This window comes from Capsicum annuum, chromosome 11 (assembly GCF_002878395.1).
Source record: "Capsicum annuum cultivar UCD-10X-F1 chromosome 11, UCD10Xv1.1, whole genome shotgun sequence".
Classification (NCBI taxonomy): Eukaryota; Viridiplantae; Streptophyta; class Magnoliopsida; order Solanales; family Solanaceae; genus Capsicum; species Capsicum annuum.
Genome location: NC_061121.1, coordinates 51,950,870 through 51,968,414, shown reverse-complemented (window position 1 = coordinate 51,968,414; position 17,545 = coordinate 51,950,870). Strand labels below are relative to the sequence as shown.

The window sequence follows — 17,545 nt, the reverse complement described above, 5'->3', positions numbered from 1 at the left end:
ATTGAAGATATAGTAATTTTCCACTGGTTTGCTTTCTCTCTAAGGGGTCGTTTGGTAGAGTGTATAAAAATAATGCAAAATATGGTATATTAGTAATACTTGTATTAATAATGCTTGTGTTAGTTATGCTTGCGTTAGTTATGCTTGTGTTTTTTTTATGCAGTGTTTGGTTCAATGTATTAAAAAAAATCTAAATTACATGTTTTTTTTAAATATTTTTTTTTTACATAATATCTTCAATATATATGTTGGAAAGGATGCAGAAAATTTTTTGAGGGGTAATAGGGTCTTTAAGCATGTTAATGCACGCATTAGATCCATTGCATTACTAATGCCTTGGATTTTGAGGTATTAGTAATACACACCTCAATACACAATAGAGTGTATAACTAATGCTTGCATTAGTTATACATAGGATAAAAATGTATGCCAAATAAGGTACTACTAATACACATTAAACTAATGCATGCATTAACATTCCAATACACTCTACCAAACGATCCCTAAATGTGTTTCATAATGATATTATTCTTGTAAAATATAAGAAATAAATGTTATTCACGATTGATTGCCAGAACGCTCTGCTATTGATACTTGAAAAGGTAGCTTTTAAGTTTTTGTTGCCATGATCGTTGTTGCATATCTAACGCCAAATTGCCTGAAATAGTCGTAGAGATCGTTTGATAGAGTGTATAAGAATAATTGCAAAATATGATGTATTAGTAATATTTACATTATTTATGCTATGATTTTTTTAATCAAACATTTGGTTGGAGTAAACAAATAACATAAATTGCATTATTTCTAAAACATACTATTATGAAAACACTCTCCACAAATATAGCGAAAAAAATGTGAAATATTTAAAAGAATAATTGTATCTTTAATTATACTGATGCGTGCATTAGAATTGATTCCCTTACTAATGTCATAAATTTTTATGTATTAGTTATTCATTCCTTAACATCAAATAGAGCGCATAATTAATGCAAGTATATATAAAATTAGTGCATAATTAATATCAAATAGAGTGCACCAACCAAGATACTAATAATTTATAAAGTTATATATTCTCGACAGTTTGAAATTTAATTACAAAAAAAATCCGACATTTTGCATGATTATTGAAAGTTTTAATTTTGGGTCTATCGAGATACATAATTTGCTCCTGATACATTCAGCGACAATACATTTTTACTTTGTAAAGATATATAATTAGTTTAGATCTGCCGAGATACATAATACATCCAGTGAATGTACATTTTTTCCTTTGAAGTGATACAAAATTAGCTTCTGATACATCCAACGAAGATACATAATTAACTAAAATTTTTATAATTACTTTATAGAAGTAAAAATTCGTATTAATATGATAAGTTAAGATGTATGTTTATATTATTTTTCCTTCCTTTTTTTTTTTTCTGGCACACTTTAGCAAACGATCCCTTAATGTTTCATTTTAATAGAAAAGCTAACATTCGAGCAACAAGTAAAAATTGAAAGGATGACTCATTGATTGAAAAGACATGATTCCAAATTGTAGTTTGCAAACACTAAAAAGGTTATTAGTATCTCGTTTGATATAAAGGATGAGAATTAATTATTTTGGGATTAATTTTAAGTTAGAACTATTTTATATTTGATTGAAATAAAATTACCAAAATATTTTATTTAAAAAATTAATTATTTTAGTCTTGTGGTGTTATATTTATCCCACATTACGGATAAAATTATAATTTTAAAATAATTTATCCTAATATAATTAATGCCAAAAAAACAAGTTTCCAACCAGACGAACTTTACACTACTTATGGGAATGAAAATAATCTCCTCTTTACAATATAATATCGTTTCATTTTACGCTCATCAGAAGAATAATAAATACAAAGAATTTACTAAATTATAGATTTTTTTGAGAATCGAACAGTATTAAGAAGAAGCATGTAGTTTTTTAATATAAGAATATAGTTGAAAATAATTACGCTATATGTTTTATTTTATTTATCTGATTTTGATTTAGACACAAAATTTCAGAAAATATTTTTTTTTTTGAATATTATGGTGTTAAACTAAATATAAGTAAAATGTACTAAATGTCATTTAATCTTGTGATTTTAAATACGTTGTATAAAAAAATTAGAATTAAAGAATTATCAAAAAAAGACATATTTCTTTTAAACTAATAAAAAAGAAAGTAAGAAAAATAAAATCAAATAGCGAGTACTATTTTTTGTCTTAAATTCCTTAAACATAGTAGTTATTTTGGGATATATATAAGGCCCAGAAACGCATGAAAAAGTATGCTGACCAACATAGACGTGCGGCGGAGTTCAATGTGGGAGACAAAGTGCTTTTAAAACTCCCTCCACAAATCTGGAAACAGATTATGAGCAAGAAAAGGCATAGGAGATTGATCCCAAAGTACGATGGTTCGTTCGAAGTTGTTGAGAAGATTACGAAAGTCTCTTACAAGTTGAATTTGTCAGAAAGATTGAAGATTCACCTTACCTTTTATGTCAATTTTCTGAAAAGATCTAATGAAGATGCTTGAGGACTCGGGCTGCCGAGCACAAGAGGCTAACGTAATACTTTAGTTATTTGGAAAGGGGAAGTAATACTTGTCACATTCTACTTTGTGAGTCAAAATTTATATATATTGACCAACATCTTAATATGAATTCTTCCACTTATTACTATGGAAAAGACAATTTATGGAATTTTTCTATAATCTTAAAATAGTAAACTTAATTGATTTTTTCTATAATTTTAATTAAGTTAATTTTATTTAAATTTAAAAATAAGTTAAATTAACTTTTGAAAAGTAAAATATAACAATTAAAAATGATCCGAGTAATTGTAGACTTAGCAGAGAAAAAACACGATTTATTTATGATGATGAGTGAGATTAGGAACACAAAGATTGTACAAATATAATCATAGATTCGTATATGATTCTCTTTTTTCCTCTTCTTTCTTCCGAATGGTCACTTTTAGGTCCCACCCCCCACCCCTACTCCCCCAACCACCCCACGCTACGCTTTCCCTTGTCTCTTTTCATTCACAGCTTTCCCTCACTCTCTCAAAAACCCCAACACTTTTCTGCTAAAAAGATCAACCAAAAAAATACCCCCACAGAGCCACTCCTTTCTTCTTTGCTCCCTCCACACTTCTTTCACATTTTTGAACTAGGGTTTCTTTTACTTTCTTAATCCCCACCCACAATGCACTAACTCCATATCCCTACCCTCACTCACCCCACACATTTTCTTGATTTTCCCTTAACAATGGCTGCAAAGTTTTCAACTTTGATACTCTCTCTTTTGCTTCTTTGTGCTGTTTTTTGTTCTGTTTCTGCTACACCTTCAGCGTCAGCTTCAAGTGAGTATACATTTTGAATTTTCTGCATGTTTTTACTCTTCTACAAGCTTCTAACCCATTCTTGATCTATTCTTGTTTACTTTTTTCAATGCTGTTTACTGTTTTGTTAAGCAGAAATTGTAAATGGGTTTGTTTCAAATGCTGTTACTAAACTGATGAAATGGGTTTGGTCACTTAAAGCTAGTACTAAAACAGGTATGGATCTCACTTTTTTTTTTTTTTTGATGTTTTTGTTTTTTTGGTAAATGGAGTTGAAGTTGAGGCTCTATCGGAAACATTCTCTCTACCGTTCAGAGAAGGTCTATGTGCATTCATCCTTCCTGGACCCCACTTGTGGGATTATACTGGGTAAATTAATTGTTGTTATTGTTATTGGCAAAATGGGGTTGAAGTTGAGGGTCTATCAAAAATAGTCTCTCTACCCTGCAAAGTAGGGGTAAGGTCTGCGTACACGCATCTTTCCCGGACTCCACTTGTGGAATTATACTTGGTACGTTGTTGTTGTTGTTGTTATTGGTAAATGGGGTTGAGGTGGAGAAATAGCCCCTCTATCTCCGAAACGTAGGGGTAAGGGTTGTGTACGCCCATTCTCTCGGACCCCACTTGTGGGATTATACTGGGTATGTTATTGTTGTTATTGTTATTGGTAAATGGGGTTGAAATCAGGGTCTATCGGAGTCTGCAAAAGTAGGGGCTAGTCTGCATACACCCATCCTCCCCCGACCCTACTTGTGGGATTATATTGGGTATGTTATTGTTATTGGTGAATGAGGTTGAAAAATAAAAAGATTATTGGTGTTTTGCAGTGATTTCTGGGCGTCCAATGATGAAATTTGAGAGTGGGTATAATGTAGAGACTGTGTTTGATGGAAGCAAGCTTGGGATTGAGCCTTACTCTGTAGAGATTATGTCTAGTGGGGAACTTCTCATTTTGGATTCTGCTAATAGTAATCTTTACAAGATCTCTTCCTCTTTGTCTCAGTGTAAGTTCCTTTTTCTTTTGGTGTGTTTTTAGCTTCCGTTCTAGGTGATTAGTGCCTTCAATCTTGAGTTTTCTTTTGGGTGTGACTTTTGGTTTTAGTTTTTTGTTGCCTGTGTATATCTAGGTGCATGCCATTTTCTGGAAAATTATGTGGTTTATAGAGGTGAAATGTTAGTTATTTTGAATGTATATTTAATTTTGCACACCCTTAACGCAACTTATAAGAAAATTTGCACACCCTTCCCTAAAGTCCTAGCTCGGCCAGACTGGCTTCTCTCATTTGAGCAGTTAAGCAGTATAAGAGTCTCGACAGGGTTTGATATGAGTGTAAATGAAGGCGAGCCTTGCCGTAGCTGGTAACCATGAGGTCAGAGGTTTGAACCATGGAAACAGCGTATTGTAGAAATGTAGGGTATTGTGGTTCAGCCCTTCCCCAGACACCGAGCATTGCGGGAGCTTAGTGGACCGGGTTGCCCTTTTATTGACATGAGTGTAAATGAACCATGATTTCAGCTAGACATTGTACTGGTTCATTTTGTCCTTGTTAACAACACTATGTAATTTCTGAGTCCTTGTGACTCTTTTTAAGTAGTTCCCTGACTCTTTGTAGTTGAGTTTTGGTGCTTCCATATCAATATTTTGCATAATTTTTGTTCAGTATTAAAGATTTGGATTCTCCACAGGTACCTGATACTTTGCTTTTACCATTGCTTCTGCATCAATCTCTGCTTTTCATCTTGGCTACTAAAATGAGTCCAACCAGCAGCAACTCTATAAAAGATGCTTTGCTTTTACCATTTGATTCTTCATGTCTGCTGCAAATGCCTTTGCTCTCTATTTCTACTGACTTTCTCGCAAACATTTTTGATATTTCCTTTCTAATTGTTTTTCCTTGAAATTTCTTTGTGGGGCTTATCTAGTTGGAAATTTCTGTCTAACTGGGAAATTTTACAGACACCAGACCTAGGTTGGTGGCTGGATCAGCTGATGGATACTCTGGACATGTTGATGGAAAATTACGGGAGGCAAGAATGAACCATCCAAAAGGTCTTACTGTCGATGACAGAGGGAACATCTACATAGCAGACACTTATAACATGGTAATTAGGAAGATAAACGATTCAGGTGATTTACTAAACTCGGTTCCTATCAAAGATATAGGAGCATTATTTTGCTAGTTTGTGACCATTGTGCATGTCTTTAAAATCTCTGAACTTCTGGTCATCTAACTCCTGATAAAGCTCCTTTTTGGTATATCTTAATTTTTAGAGGAAAATGTTTGGACTAATGTCTGCTAAGTTAGACTACTCGTCAACTTTAATCCACGAAATTTCCTTGTCCAGGGATTACAACAATTGCCGGTGGTAAATGGAGCCGTGGAGGTGGGCATGTTGATGGACCTAGTGAAGATGCAAAATTCTCTAATGATTTTGATGTGGTCTATATGGGAAGCAGTTGTTCCCTGCTTGTCATAGACAGGGGAAATAAAGCAATACGGGAGATCCAACTTCATTATGAAGACTGTGCTTATCAGTATGATAGTGGTTTTCCTCTAGGTGAGTAACTTTGTCCTCTTACTATGTACAATATATTTCAGCTGACTGTGTTTTTTAAGAAGAAGATTATGCCGCAGGGATTGCTGTGCTTTTGGCTGCTGGTTTCTTTGGTTACATGCTAGCATTGCTACGGCAAAGGGTTGGTACCATGGTATCTCCGGAAGAAGTGAGTGTCAAGTTCCTTACTCTTATGATTCAAGTCGGATAACTTCTTAAGCACACGCGGTACTTAGAGACCTTTCTTCCGCTTCCAGGCTTGCCTATTTGTATACTGTACCCTGTTTCGTGTCTGATTTTGTAACATCCTGCACCTTTCCATACACAATCTCATTCACTCCTTTCTCTTCGGTCTTCTTGAAGGATCAGAACACATCCATTTTCGCCGATCAATATGAGAAGCCAGTGAAATCATCAGTAAGGCCTCCCCTAATTCCAACTGAAAGTGATGTGGAGAAGCAAGAAGAAAGCATGTTCGAGTCTCTAGGAAAGCTAATCACGCGTACTGGAGCATCAGTTTCGGAAATGTTAGGAGGTGTATTTCCTATGTTCAAAAGATCGCCTTTGAACCATCACTATCAACAGCAACAACAGCAGCAGCAGCAGTATCTGCAACACACATGGCCGGTACAGGACAGCTTTGTAATACCAAAAGAAGATGAACCCCCGTCCATTGAAGCCAGAACTCCTACTCCACGAAAGACTTATGCATTCATGTCCAAAGATTCTGAAAAGATGCAACAGCTGAAACAAAGCCGTGCTTTCTATGGTGGTGGATGGAATTCTGACTTTCAACAACACCAACAGCAGACTCAGAAGCATCTAAATCATCATCAGTATCATTCATCTGGACCTCAAACATTCTACGAGCAAAGCTCAGATAATACAAAGGAAGTAGTTTTTGGAGCAATTCAAGAACAAGAGCAACACGAGACAGTGATAATAAAGCCTTTGGACCATGCAAATCCTGTTTATGATCGAAACAATGTGCGTTCTCGATGCAACTCTGCTGGATATTCTCAAGGCTATTAGTCAATTCAAATACAGAAACTTCAAAGGTTCTTTAAATAGCTTTGGTGATGGATTAGTCATGAGAAATATATCATGCATCAACAGCCATCGAAGTACAAATTTTGGAGAGTGGTAGCCCATGTTAGAATAGCTTATAATGTTTATCCAGTTGTCAAAAGTGTTGTAGTGAATGCTGTGAAAATGATTTAAAACTATTAGTAGTACAAAAGAATTCTTCAATATACTCCCTCCTTGTCAAATTAATTATCTGTGTTTCTCTTTTACACATGAAAGTATTAATTAGGATGAGATCTTGTTTCACCTACATTTAAGATAGAATCTCTCTTCATTGTCTTGAACACCTAAAACAACAAATAATTTTTTGAGGCAATTATTTTTAGAAATCACCACACGTAATTTGAAACGGAAAGAGTAACAATGATCTGATCAATTCCCTAGGAATTCCACTGCTTCTATTGCTTTTTAGATTACCAAGCTGGACTTTAGTGTGAAGACAAGATCGATTTCCATTTCTTGTCCTTTGCACACAACCTGAAGCTCTCTAATAGGGTCCAAGAGAAAGAAAAGGCAAAGTGGAGGAAAAAACAACAGAAACAGCCAAAAAAGGACAATTTTTTCTCCAAACAATATGTTCCACCAAAGGTAGCTGGAAAACACAGAAACTATGAAAGCACAAGTTGCATTATTTTAACCAAGCCTGGTAGAACAATGTGGTATGGGCTGAACTAGGACATGAATATATACAAAATATAGAAATTGTGGGAGCATGTGCATTTTAATATTAAATTATGCTATCAAAGTGTACTATTTTTTTTATGTGGATATAAATTGACAAGAAATTGGTCATTATTTCTTGATTTAACTCGTGTAATCACTAGTGCCATGATATATCACTAATTACCCACTTATCTATGTTCTATTGTATTATTGTCACACTAGTTTGCTATTTAATCTGAGAAAGAATTTCAAACGTATAAATAGTGATGTTTCTTCCGAAGGATAAAAAGTATTGTGTTGAAGATATAAATTGAACATTGTATTATGTTTATAATTTGGTGTTGCTCTAGTGAAAAAGAGAGAAGAAAAAGAAAAATATTTTATGTCTCCAATTTATTCACTATAAAAGAGAGTAATTTTATGTTGAAGAACATGTTCTTTTGGTGGAGTATTGACTTTTTCAATTAATCCAGAGTTATTAAAGTTATACGACGTTGTTGAATTGTTATATCTTGAAGGAGACATGTTACGAGTTATACTGTTATAGACTTGTATTGATGTGAGCTTGAATCTCCTCAACGAGAGTGAGATATTCACACTCCATCTTGAATATTTATTTACTATATTTATGTTTATTCATTTCATTTTCTTACTGTGATTTATAATATTTGCAACAGGAAATATGCACTTGAAGCTGCCATTAATGATCATTGTTTTCTATATTGCTCCTTTGTGAAAGCAAGAATGTTTGTTGATCTTGTTATTTTTAATTATTAGTTGTTCTTTTATTAATAATGTAACTGTACTGATGTTATTACGGTGAGAGAACCCACTCACATGGGCACGTGACCAAACGGTAAACTATAATTAACATTAGAGGAAGACAAATGAATTAAGCATTTTTGTCAATAGATCTATTATGAATGTTTCATAAAGTAAATATCATTATTTTCCAAGCAACACTTTATTACCAAGCTTTTCTAAAATAAAAAATAAAATTTAAGCCTAATTATCAGGTCCTCTTCTCATTTTTGCTGGAGTTCACTTCCTACAGAAGTTGATTTGAGTTATTGGCATTGGATCACCCAAAATTTACATCATTTGGTTAGTTTAATAACATGGTTTATAGATCCCAGACAATTTCCCACCTCCTATAAAGGACAAGAAAATATTTTATAAATTCTTTTAGGATGACATGTTTTCTGTACTAACTCCATGGCTGAGGATCTTTCTACAATGTCAAATATTTCCATGCAAAGGCCAAAAAGTTACACTTTCAAGAAGGAAATTGGTGGTGTCAAAGCTATAAAAATATTTATAAATACTTATTCTTGGGTGTTGCCAATGTAAGTAAAGGTCAAGTGTGACATGGAAATATGATAATCACAATTAGAGATTTAACAGTGGGGAAAAAAAAAGAAAAAGGGTAGGTAAGGAGGGAATAATATGGGCAAATATTAAACACCAATCCTAAAACGTGACACTGAAAATTCTAGTTTACCGTCCCTACACTACTAGCAATAACGGTTGATTTACAGAAATATCCATTTTTAACTCACCATGTAAATTGTATCTTTATTTTTAAAAGAAGTCTCCAAATATAACTCTAGCCTAATATTAGATGCTGATCCAATGTTTACTCTACCTTCAAAAGAAAACATTAGACTTTCATATAATGTACACAATAACTTATAAAATTTAGATCGTGTTCTAATATTTTCTCGCAAATTCTCTAGACTGTTGTCTATAAGTTATGGGAAACAGAAACATGACCAGTTACTAAACAATTATTTCTAAAGTACAGGAAAATAATTTATACTATAAACTTTTAGGATGACAATGTTTTCTTTACGAGCTTCATGGTTTAGGCTCTTTGTCAGATTGTTCCATGCAAAGGCCAAAAAAGTTACACTTTCAAGAAGGAAATTGGTAGCGCCAAAGCTACATCAATGATAGTAAATACTTATTCTTATCATATCGAGTGTTACCTAACTTACTGTTATATGAAAGTTTTAAGTGTGACATGATAATCGCAGTTAGAGATGAACAGAGCAGGACAAATTAAAGCGCAAATTATATGAATATTAGCAAGTTGTACTTTAAACTCGTCAGATCGATTATAATGATTACCATTCAAGTTTACCATCTCTACTGGGTAAACACTTAAATTGTCCTTATTTTTCCAAGTTGCGCAAATATGGTTTTTAGCAAATTATTCTTTCAGATAATATTTGATGCGGATCGAATGTTTGCTAACATATTGCTGTCTTAATCTTAAAGATGAAATATTAGTCATATCGTCTAATACGTGCAATAACTTATGGTGCTTCCTCCGTCTATCTTTACTTATTTAGTATACAAAAAATAGATGTTCCCCTTAACTTGTTCAGTTTGAAAAATCAAAAGATAATTTATTATTTCATGTCTCCGTTACCCTTGTTATTAAAATACAATTCATGACAAGTAATCAAGAGAGGTGATATGTTAAAATTACCCTTTTATTTTGTTGTTACTTAAGTGGTGTGCCAAGTCAAATACAAACAAGTAAAAATAGACGGAAGAAGTAAACAAAATTTTACACCGCATTCTAATTTTTTTCTCATAAATTCTCAATTTGCTCAAAAGTTTTTTTTTAAGAATGTAGTCCACAAGAAACAGAGAAAAATAAAGATATGATCCATTACTAAACAGTTATCCCAAAAAAGGGATCATATTGGCAAAAATTTCTGGATAATGAAATTACCCTTTAAAGGATTTTGTATTTTTCTTTTTTATTTCGGGACCATCCTTTTGAAGATACTCGACAGATTAGGAGGTCCTATATTGCCCTTGTTGCAAACTCAGGTGGACTGACTAATGGTTCTATTAACACGAGACGATATCAATTTAGGTCCTACTTACAACCCATTCTCTCCTGCTCCACATTTACCAAAAGTTCATCAAGATTATATATAGTCTCATGAAAAAGAAGAATGTGAAAGATTGACAGCCAACGTAAAATTTGTTAATTCATAGACAATCCAAGTACTTCATATGTGCTCGCGTAGACACTTATTACATCAACATAGGACCTGTTGCATATGAGCTGCGATTCTCACATCATGGACGACTAACTATAGACAACCCGAACTAATTTGAAATTGAGACGTAATTGTTATGAAAAAGTTGAATAGACTATATTTACAGCTTACAAACTAAAGAGAAGCCAAATTGAATGGAGAAAAGGAGTAATGGTTTGTCCATACGAGGCATCACTTCATTAAAACAAGAAACACAATAGAAATAGTAACTCAAAAGGAACCGAGTCATTTACTTGTTCAGTTGTCCTACTATGGACATGAAAATTGTAGCAGATAGACTGATAACTTCCAAAACAGTTGCAAACGTTAATGCTAATACATTAATACTACTACTTGACTTCACTAAACTACTTTTTTTTTTTGGTTGACTAAGCTCAAAATGCTTTGTGAAACTTCGGGTCCTGAAGGAGCATTCCCTTGCTCTGCAAACACTTTTATATTAGCTAGTATCATGCTATCTACAACAGAAACATCGATACTTTCCTTCACTGTATCATCTTGATTAGCAGTGAGCTCAGAGTTGTCTAAACTTCCATCAAAAGTGATTAGATCTTCTAAACTGTTAACTACCACCGGTGCTTTAGCTGATTCTTTGCTTTCAAAGTCATGAAAATTTATTAGAGGTGCTGGTTGTCTATGAGAAGTCTGCCGTACTACTACTACTTTAGGACTAAACATTAGACGCAGATGGGAGAAACTAAGCAATACGAGCCTCCTTAAGAGTGAATAGATATTTGAATCAACAACTACGCTTCTGATGCCGAAGCAGAACATCAGAACTTGTTTCTCCAGACTGATTAGGAAGGGCTTCCATGTCATGTTGCGCCAAAGACGACCGCGGTGATCCTGTCTAAAAGTTCCATTAGAGAATATGTGAGCATTTGTCATATCATCAGAACTCAAAATCAACCACCATTAGTACTTACATTTGGGATAACATAAGGACGAGCAAGAAACCCGAGAATCAAGCAGACTAAGCAGGGAAGCCCCACGGTTAAGAACCATGTAGAAACTGCTCTTAGACCTGAGAAGATTTTAGAAATGTTCAAGTATCTTATTTGAAGTAAAGGGAAAGGTTGGCATTCAGAAACACAACGGGGGAAACATCTAAGAGATGAGATTTCAAAAGGTTAACAGAAACTTAATATCCATAGTGATATTGTGTACTAAACAATCCACAAGCTTATAGATTGCAGAAACTGATGAGCAATTCCAACCTCAAAATCACAATAAGGGAACAAACACAATAAGAGAGCAAGCAATGTATGCTTGGATTAATATATTACCAGAATGAGAATCTCTTGAACAATCCTCGGCCTTAAGCTGTATTTCGCGGACTAATCTATTACCGTGGTCAGAGATCATTAGAGTGCATCTTTCAGGAACAAAATAAAGCTCATAATCATCTGAGAATGAGGCATTTAATCCAGGTCCATCAGCACGGCCAGCTGTTTTTGAATTACCTCCTGCTATTGTAGTAACACCTGATATCATCATTGATTACGGAGTTGCATTCAGAATCGAACATGACGATAATATTGAAACAAATACTACTGATGCAGCTTAAACTATAGTTACCTTGTAATAACCAAACCATTTGTCAACTAGCTAGGTAAATAAGCGAAAGGGACAAGGGATAACCAACCCATTCGGTATACTTTGATGTTCATACCCTTGCCATTCACAAATCATCTCTTATTTTCCCCGGACTCTTAAGTGAGATCCAACATGAAGTACAATAGAGAATAATTTTATACCATAGCCAGAAGTACAGGGATAAATTTGGACCTCTTTCACCAAGGTATTTTGACACGTGGAATCCACTTAATCCACCTTGGACCTCTGTTAAAGTTGAGCTCAATTATGAAATGATTTGCTAACGACAAGGTATGAATAGCTTTAAAGTCAGGTGGAAGGCAAACTAAAAAAATTTGTATAGTTGAAAGGTAAATTTGGTCCTTTTCCCTAAGCAAGATAAACAGACTTGATCACCTTCCATGAGATGACACCCTCCAAGTTATACTTCCCGATGAAAGAAAATACTGAAGTTGAAGAAGAGAAAAATGAGAGAGTCATGAGAAGTTGCTAATAGAACTTTCAAAGGCATGCTTTATACACCACATTGTACAGCATATTTATCAACCAACATAAGAGGCATAAGTAGGAGTTGATTACGCATACACCACCAAACAACCAACACAGACTAATTATAGTTAACAACTCTTGGCCCCATGCCCATCTTCTTTGTTCAGGCGGTTCCATTTAGCAGCCCCCCACATGTTGGTAATGGTACATCATCAATTCTTGAAGCTTGAAAGCGGCAATTCCGGTCAACTTTATTTGAAAGCTGTGTTGGATGGCAAAAGCCTGGGTTCCAATTAATACTCAAGTTAGAAAGCCTGCATTTCCACTTTCTCACCCATGAAGTTCGGTGTTTTCTTATTTTTCCCCCTTATTCTAAACTTTTTTTCCTCCCTTCTAATTAGTGTCATTCTTGACCTTCATCAAACACGAACCCAGCATCTGACAGCACACCAATTTCCGAACACATACAAATAAGGTTCTGGACAAGGGATAGCTTAGTGGTACAGACCATCCACATCCAACCATAAGGTTGACATTCGAAGCCAAAAAGAGGAAAGTAAGAAAAGGCCCCAAAGTGGGGTTTTGGAAATAGGGGCTTTGGGGGTGGACTTTGCCATATCATTTAAAACATCTTAAATCAAATGGGAAAACAACTTAGAGCATATAGAATTGGCAAATATCCACAATAGCCACTATCATGGAGCTTCAAATTCCATGGGTGAAACTCCTTGTGGAATTCGCTTCCATGACACTGACTATTTCCAATTACAAGATCGGAAAGTGGTCAATCTGTGCTCAGCTCTATTTCTACATTTGCACCTGTGGAATTTGAAACTCCATGACAATGACTATTTTCCAAACACAAGATTTGAAAAGTGGCAAGTGGGTGCTATTTCTAAGTTTTTTACTTACATGACATTTTTCAGTTGCTCCTCTAAACATGTCAAAGTTATTTTCACTGTTTGTTACTTATAAGTATCACTAAACATCAGGTCCCGGCTCCAACTTTACAACTATATAGTCTTCCAACTTCACACTCAACCAAAACGGGGATATGAATTTCTGGAATAAATTTTTAAATGGGAAACACCATAATTCAGATCAAAGTCAATGTTGCTTGGACTCTGCAAAAATGTCGACGGGTGTGTGTCTGATACTCCAAAAGTAGTGCATTTTGGAGATCCGACACTGGTGCAACAACAATTTTGAAGAGTACGACGTAGGATCAAACATAACCAGTAAGACCAGATAAAATACCCAAAATCAGAAAATATCACAACTACATATCTACATACCTGACTTGCTAATCTTTCTAATTGCATGCATGTTCTTCATATCAGCAACATAAATATTCCCTTTTGAATCAACAACAAAGCTTCTCGGTTTGTTGAACTTAGCCTTATCCAGAGAACCATCCTCGTAGCCAATATCGGTACCAGTTAACTTTGTAACAGAAAAATCTGAAAAATACCAAAAAGTTTCCACCAAGAAGATGAAATAACCCAATTCTGCAACAATCCCACTTCTAAAGATCAACCCTTTCTCCAAATAGTTCAATAAAAATCAAATCTTTATCACATTTACCCCAAGAAACTGAACAAACTCAAATCAACCCTTTTCTCCACATAGAGAAAAAATAAGAAAAATTCAATCTATAGCACATTTACTTTAAAAAAACGCAGCCCAGTGTACTCAGGCTCCCGCTATGCATGGGTCCCAAGAAGGGCCGGAACACAAAGGGCTATTGCACGCAGCCTTACCCATGCAAGAGGCTGTTTCCACAGCTTGAGCCCGTGACCTCATCGTTACACTTTATCACATGTATTGTGTTTGGTATATGAAACATGCACAGAAATTAAATTACCCAAGAAACTTACAAACTCAAATCAACCCTTTTCTCCAAATAGAGAACCAAAGAAAAAAAAGAAAATTCAATCTTTATCACATTTAGTATGTAAATGAAACATGCACATAAATTAAATTACCCCAAGAAACTGAAAAAACTCAAATCAACTCTTTCCTCCAAATAGAGAAAGAAAATTCTATCTTTATCATATTTACCTAAAGTCCCCACTATGCTCAGCTCCAGGGAAGGGCCGGATCACAAGGATTTACTGTATGCAACCTTACCCACGCAGGAGGTTGTTTCCGTAACCTCCTGGTCACACTTTATCACATTTACTATATTTGGTATATGAAAACATGCACATAAATAAATTACCCCAAGAAACTGAACAAACTCAAATCAAACCTCTCCAAATAGTCCAATAAAAATCCTATCTTTATCACATTTACTATGTATATGATACATGCAAATAAATAAATTACCCCAAGAAACTGAACAAACTCAAATACCCTTTACTCCAAATATAGTAAAAAGTAGGAAACATTCAATCTTGATCACATTTACCTGAATCTTTGTTGTACGATAATGTGTAAAAAGTACTAGCAGTAGAATCAAGAATGATGAAACCCCCAGATACAGGGATGATGGAGTGTGGGTTAATTTTGATCTTGTTGCCATCAATTACTGTGCTTACTGAGTAACCATCCTCAAAGATCACTTCACCAACAACTGTAAAAACCACTCAAAATTTAGCTTTTTAATTTTTTTGGTCTGAAGTTTAAAGAGTAAAAGAAAGTACAGAAAATTCACCTGGTGTGAGACTTATATTGAGCAAAAAGAAGAAAATACAGAGGGTAGAAATCAGTGAAGCCATGAGACCAAAATGATGAAGGAGTTGGAGAAAGAAACAACTTCTTGTTTTTTGGCTTCAGAATTAAGGAAAAAAATTAGGTATAGCTTTACAAGAGGAGTCCAAAGGAAAAGTGACCATTGAAATAAAAAGGGAAAATGATTTCACTAGTATACGCTTTCACATAGGAGCCGTTTGGTTGAGAAACAAGATACAAAATAATAGAGTCAATAAATCACATGCTGACTTAACTTTAAACTTTTATGTTAGAAAGTTACGCAATTTTGATCTTTATTTCAAAAATACTCCATTATCATATTTTTACTTAAAAAGTCATTCAATCTATTTAATTATTTTTTTAATTAAAATTTATTTATGTGAAATTCCTATTTTAAAATTCTAAAAAAAATAATATTTTTTAATAACTCTTTTATACTTATTCTCATAAATTTAGTATCTTCCCTCCTCTTTTCCATTTTTCTTCTCCTTCTCACATATTTTAATTGATTCAACATTAAAATATGTTTAGTAAAATATCAAAAAATCACATTAAAATTTAACAATAACGAAAGAATTAAAATTACAATTATTTTGCTCTACCTTTTCAATCCTTGTTTCAACTTCTTTTTTTTCATCTGATATTGATGTTCGTATAGAAATCTAATTAAACTTAAATTTGTACATTATATAGCTTATTATAAATGCGACGCTCTCAACGATACAACCCCCTCTTCCCCCTTCCTATTTTCACTCTAAAGATGCCTTTTTTTATAATGTCTATACTATATTTATGGGAAAAAAGACATTATACTATATGTATATGTATGATAAATTAGAGATTTTATATACATAACTAAATATTATGAGTAATATACCTATGTTATAGGGATTCATTATATGTATGTAATAACTACGTACACATGACTTTTAGTAATAAATGAGTTAAATTACGTATCATTTAATTATATTTCATCGTATTAATATAGTTTATGTTAATAATTTTTATCCTTCAATTATTGTTAAATTTTCTTTGATCTTTTAATATTTTACTATGCATATTTAATGTTGAATCAATTACAATATATGAGAAGGAGAAGAAAAATGAGAAAGAAAATTAATTTATGGGAATAAGGATAAAAGGGTCATTAAGAGAGAATTTTTTATTATTTTGAATTTTGTATTTAAATAATAATTTCACATAAGCAAATGTTATTTGAAAAAATGATTAAATATTTTGAGTGACTTTCTGAGTAAAACTATAAAAGTTTAGTGACTTTTGAAGTAAAGATCAAAGTTGAGTGACTTGTTGAATAAAAGTCCTAAGGTAAATGACCATTTGAGTTATTAACTCCAAAATAATATTACGAAAAAGGAAAATGATTTCACAAGTATAAGCTTTCACATAGGAGCCGTTTGGTTGAGAAACAAGATACAAAATAATAATATTCACATAGGAGCCGTTTGGTTGAGAAACAAGATTCAAAATAATATTACAAAAAGGAAAAATGATTTCACTAGTATAAGCTTTCACATAGGAGCCGTTTGGTTGAGAAACAAGATTCAAAATAATATTGCGAAAAGGAAAAATGATTTCACTAGTATAAGCTTTCACATAGGAGCCGTTTGGTTGAGAAACAAGATACAAAATAATATTACGATCCGAGATAGTTAATTTCGTGATAGTTAAATTAAATATTAAATGAATATATCTTAAATTAATTTCAAAATTAGCTATTATATTTTAACTCTTGTACTAGACGAGCAATGGTGAAAGCTAGTAACATTTATTCTTTGTCCGTTGAAGTAATGGTTTCGAAATATTTTAACCCTGTGAATTATCTTGTTTGAACACTTAAGGATCAGTTTGAATTTGGTTTTGTATTTGATTTTAGAGAAGCATTACGTATTTTGTTTTGGTTGTTTTTTCATAGGAAGGCTTTTTTAGAATTATGTTTAATTGTTTTTTTATTACTTTTTAATTGAATGTTAGGTTGATATTTAGGTAACTAAAAACATATGTTG

General features: G+C 33.4%; 2 protein-coding genes across 7 annotated transcripts; one reads left to right on the top strand and one right to left on the bottom strand.

The window, feature by feature from the left end:
• The first annotated feature begins 3,027 nt into the window (after positions 1-3,027).
• On the top strand, positions 3,028-7,184 carry LOC107848238. 3 transcript variants are annotated; one of them, XM_016692949.2, is made up of 7 exons: positions 3,031-3,378; positions 3,493-3,573; positions 4,185-4,361; positions 5,315-5,485; positions 5,704-5,916; positions 5,994-6,082; positions 6,283-7,184. In XM_016692949.2, the coding sequence occupies exons 1-7, from the start codon at positions 3,285-3,287 to the stop codon at positions 6,943-6,945; spliced, it is 1,488 nt and encodes a 495-aa protein (XP_016548435.2). In that variant the 5' UTR covers positions 3,031-3,284; the 3' UTR covers positions 6,946-7,184. The 3 variants fall into 3 exon arrangements, with proteins under 3 accessions (XP_047254723.1, XP_016548435.2, XP_016548434.2); XM_016692948.2 differs by having other exon boundaries at positions 3,032-3,378; positions 6,277-7,184; XM_047398767.1 differs by lacking the exon at positions 4,185-4,361 and having other exon boundaries at positions 3,028-3,378; positions 6,277-7,184.
• Positions 7,185-10,917: 3,733 nt separating this feature from the next.
• LOC107847981 lies at positions 10,918-15,752 on the bottom strand. 4 transcript variants are annotated; one of them, XM_016692612.2, is made up of 6 exons: positions 15,484-15,752; positions 15,238-15,402; positions 14,123-14,287; positions 12,029-12,226; positions 11,669-11,766; positions 10,918-11,592 (listed from the first exon to the last, which is right to left on the bottom strand). In XM_016692612.2, exons 1-6 carry the CDS (start codon positions 15,545-15,547, stop codon positions 11,482-11,484), a joined length of 801 nt encoding a protein of 266 aa, XP_016548098.1. In that variant the 5' UTR covers positions 15,548-15,752; the 3' UTR covers positions 10,918-11,481. The 4 variants fall into 4 exon arrangements, with proteins under 4 accessions (XP_016548098.1, XP_016548097.1, XP_047254721.1 ...); XM_016692611.2 differs by having other exon boundaries at positions 10,918-11,588; XM_047398765.1 differs by having other exon boundaries at positions 10,918-11,588; positions 14,123-14,335; positions 15,484-15,692.
• Positions 15,753-17,545: the final 1,793 nt, after the last annotated feature.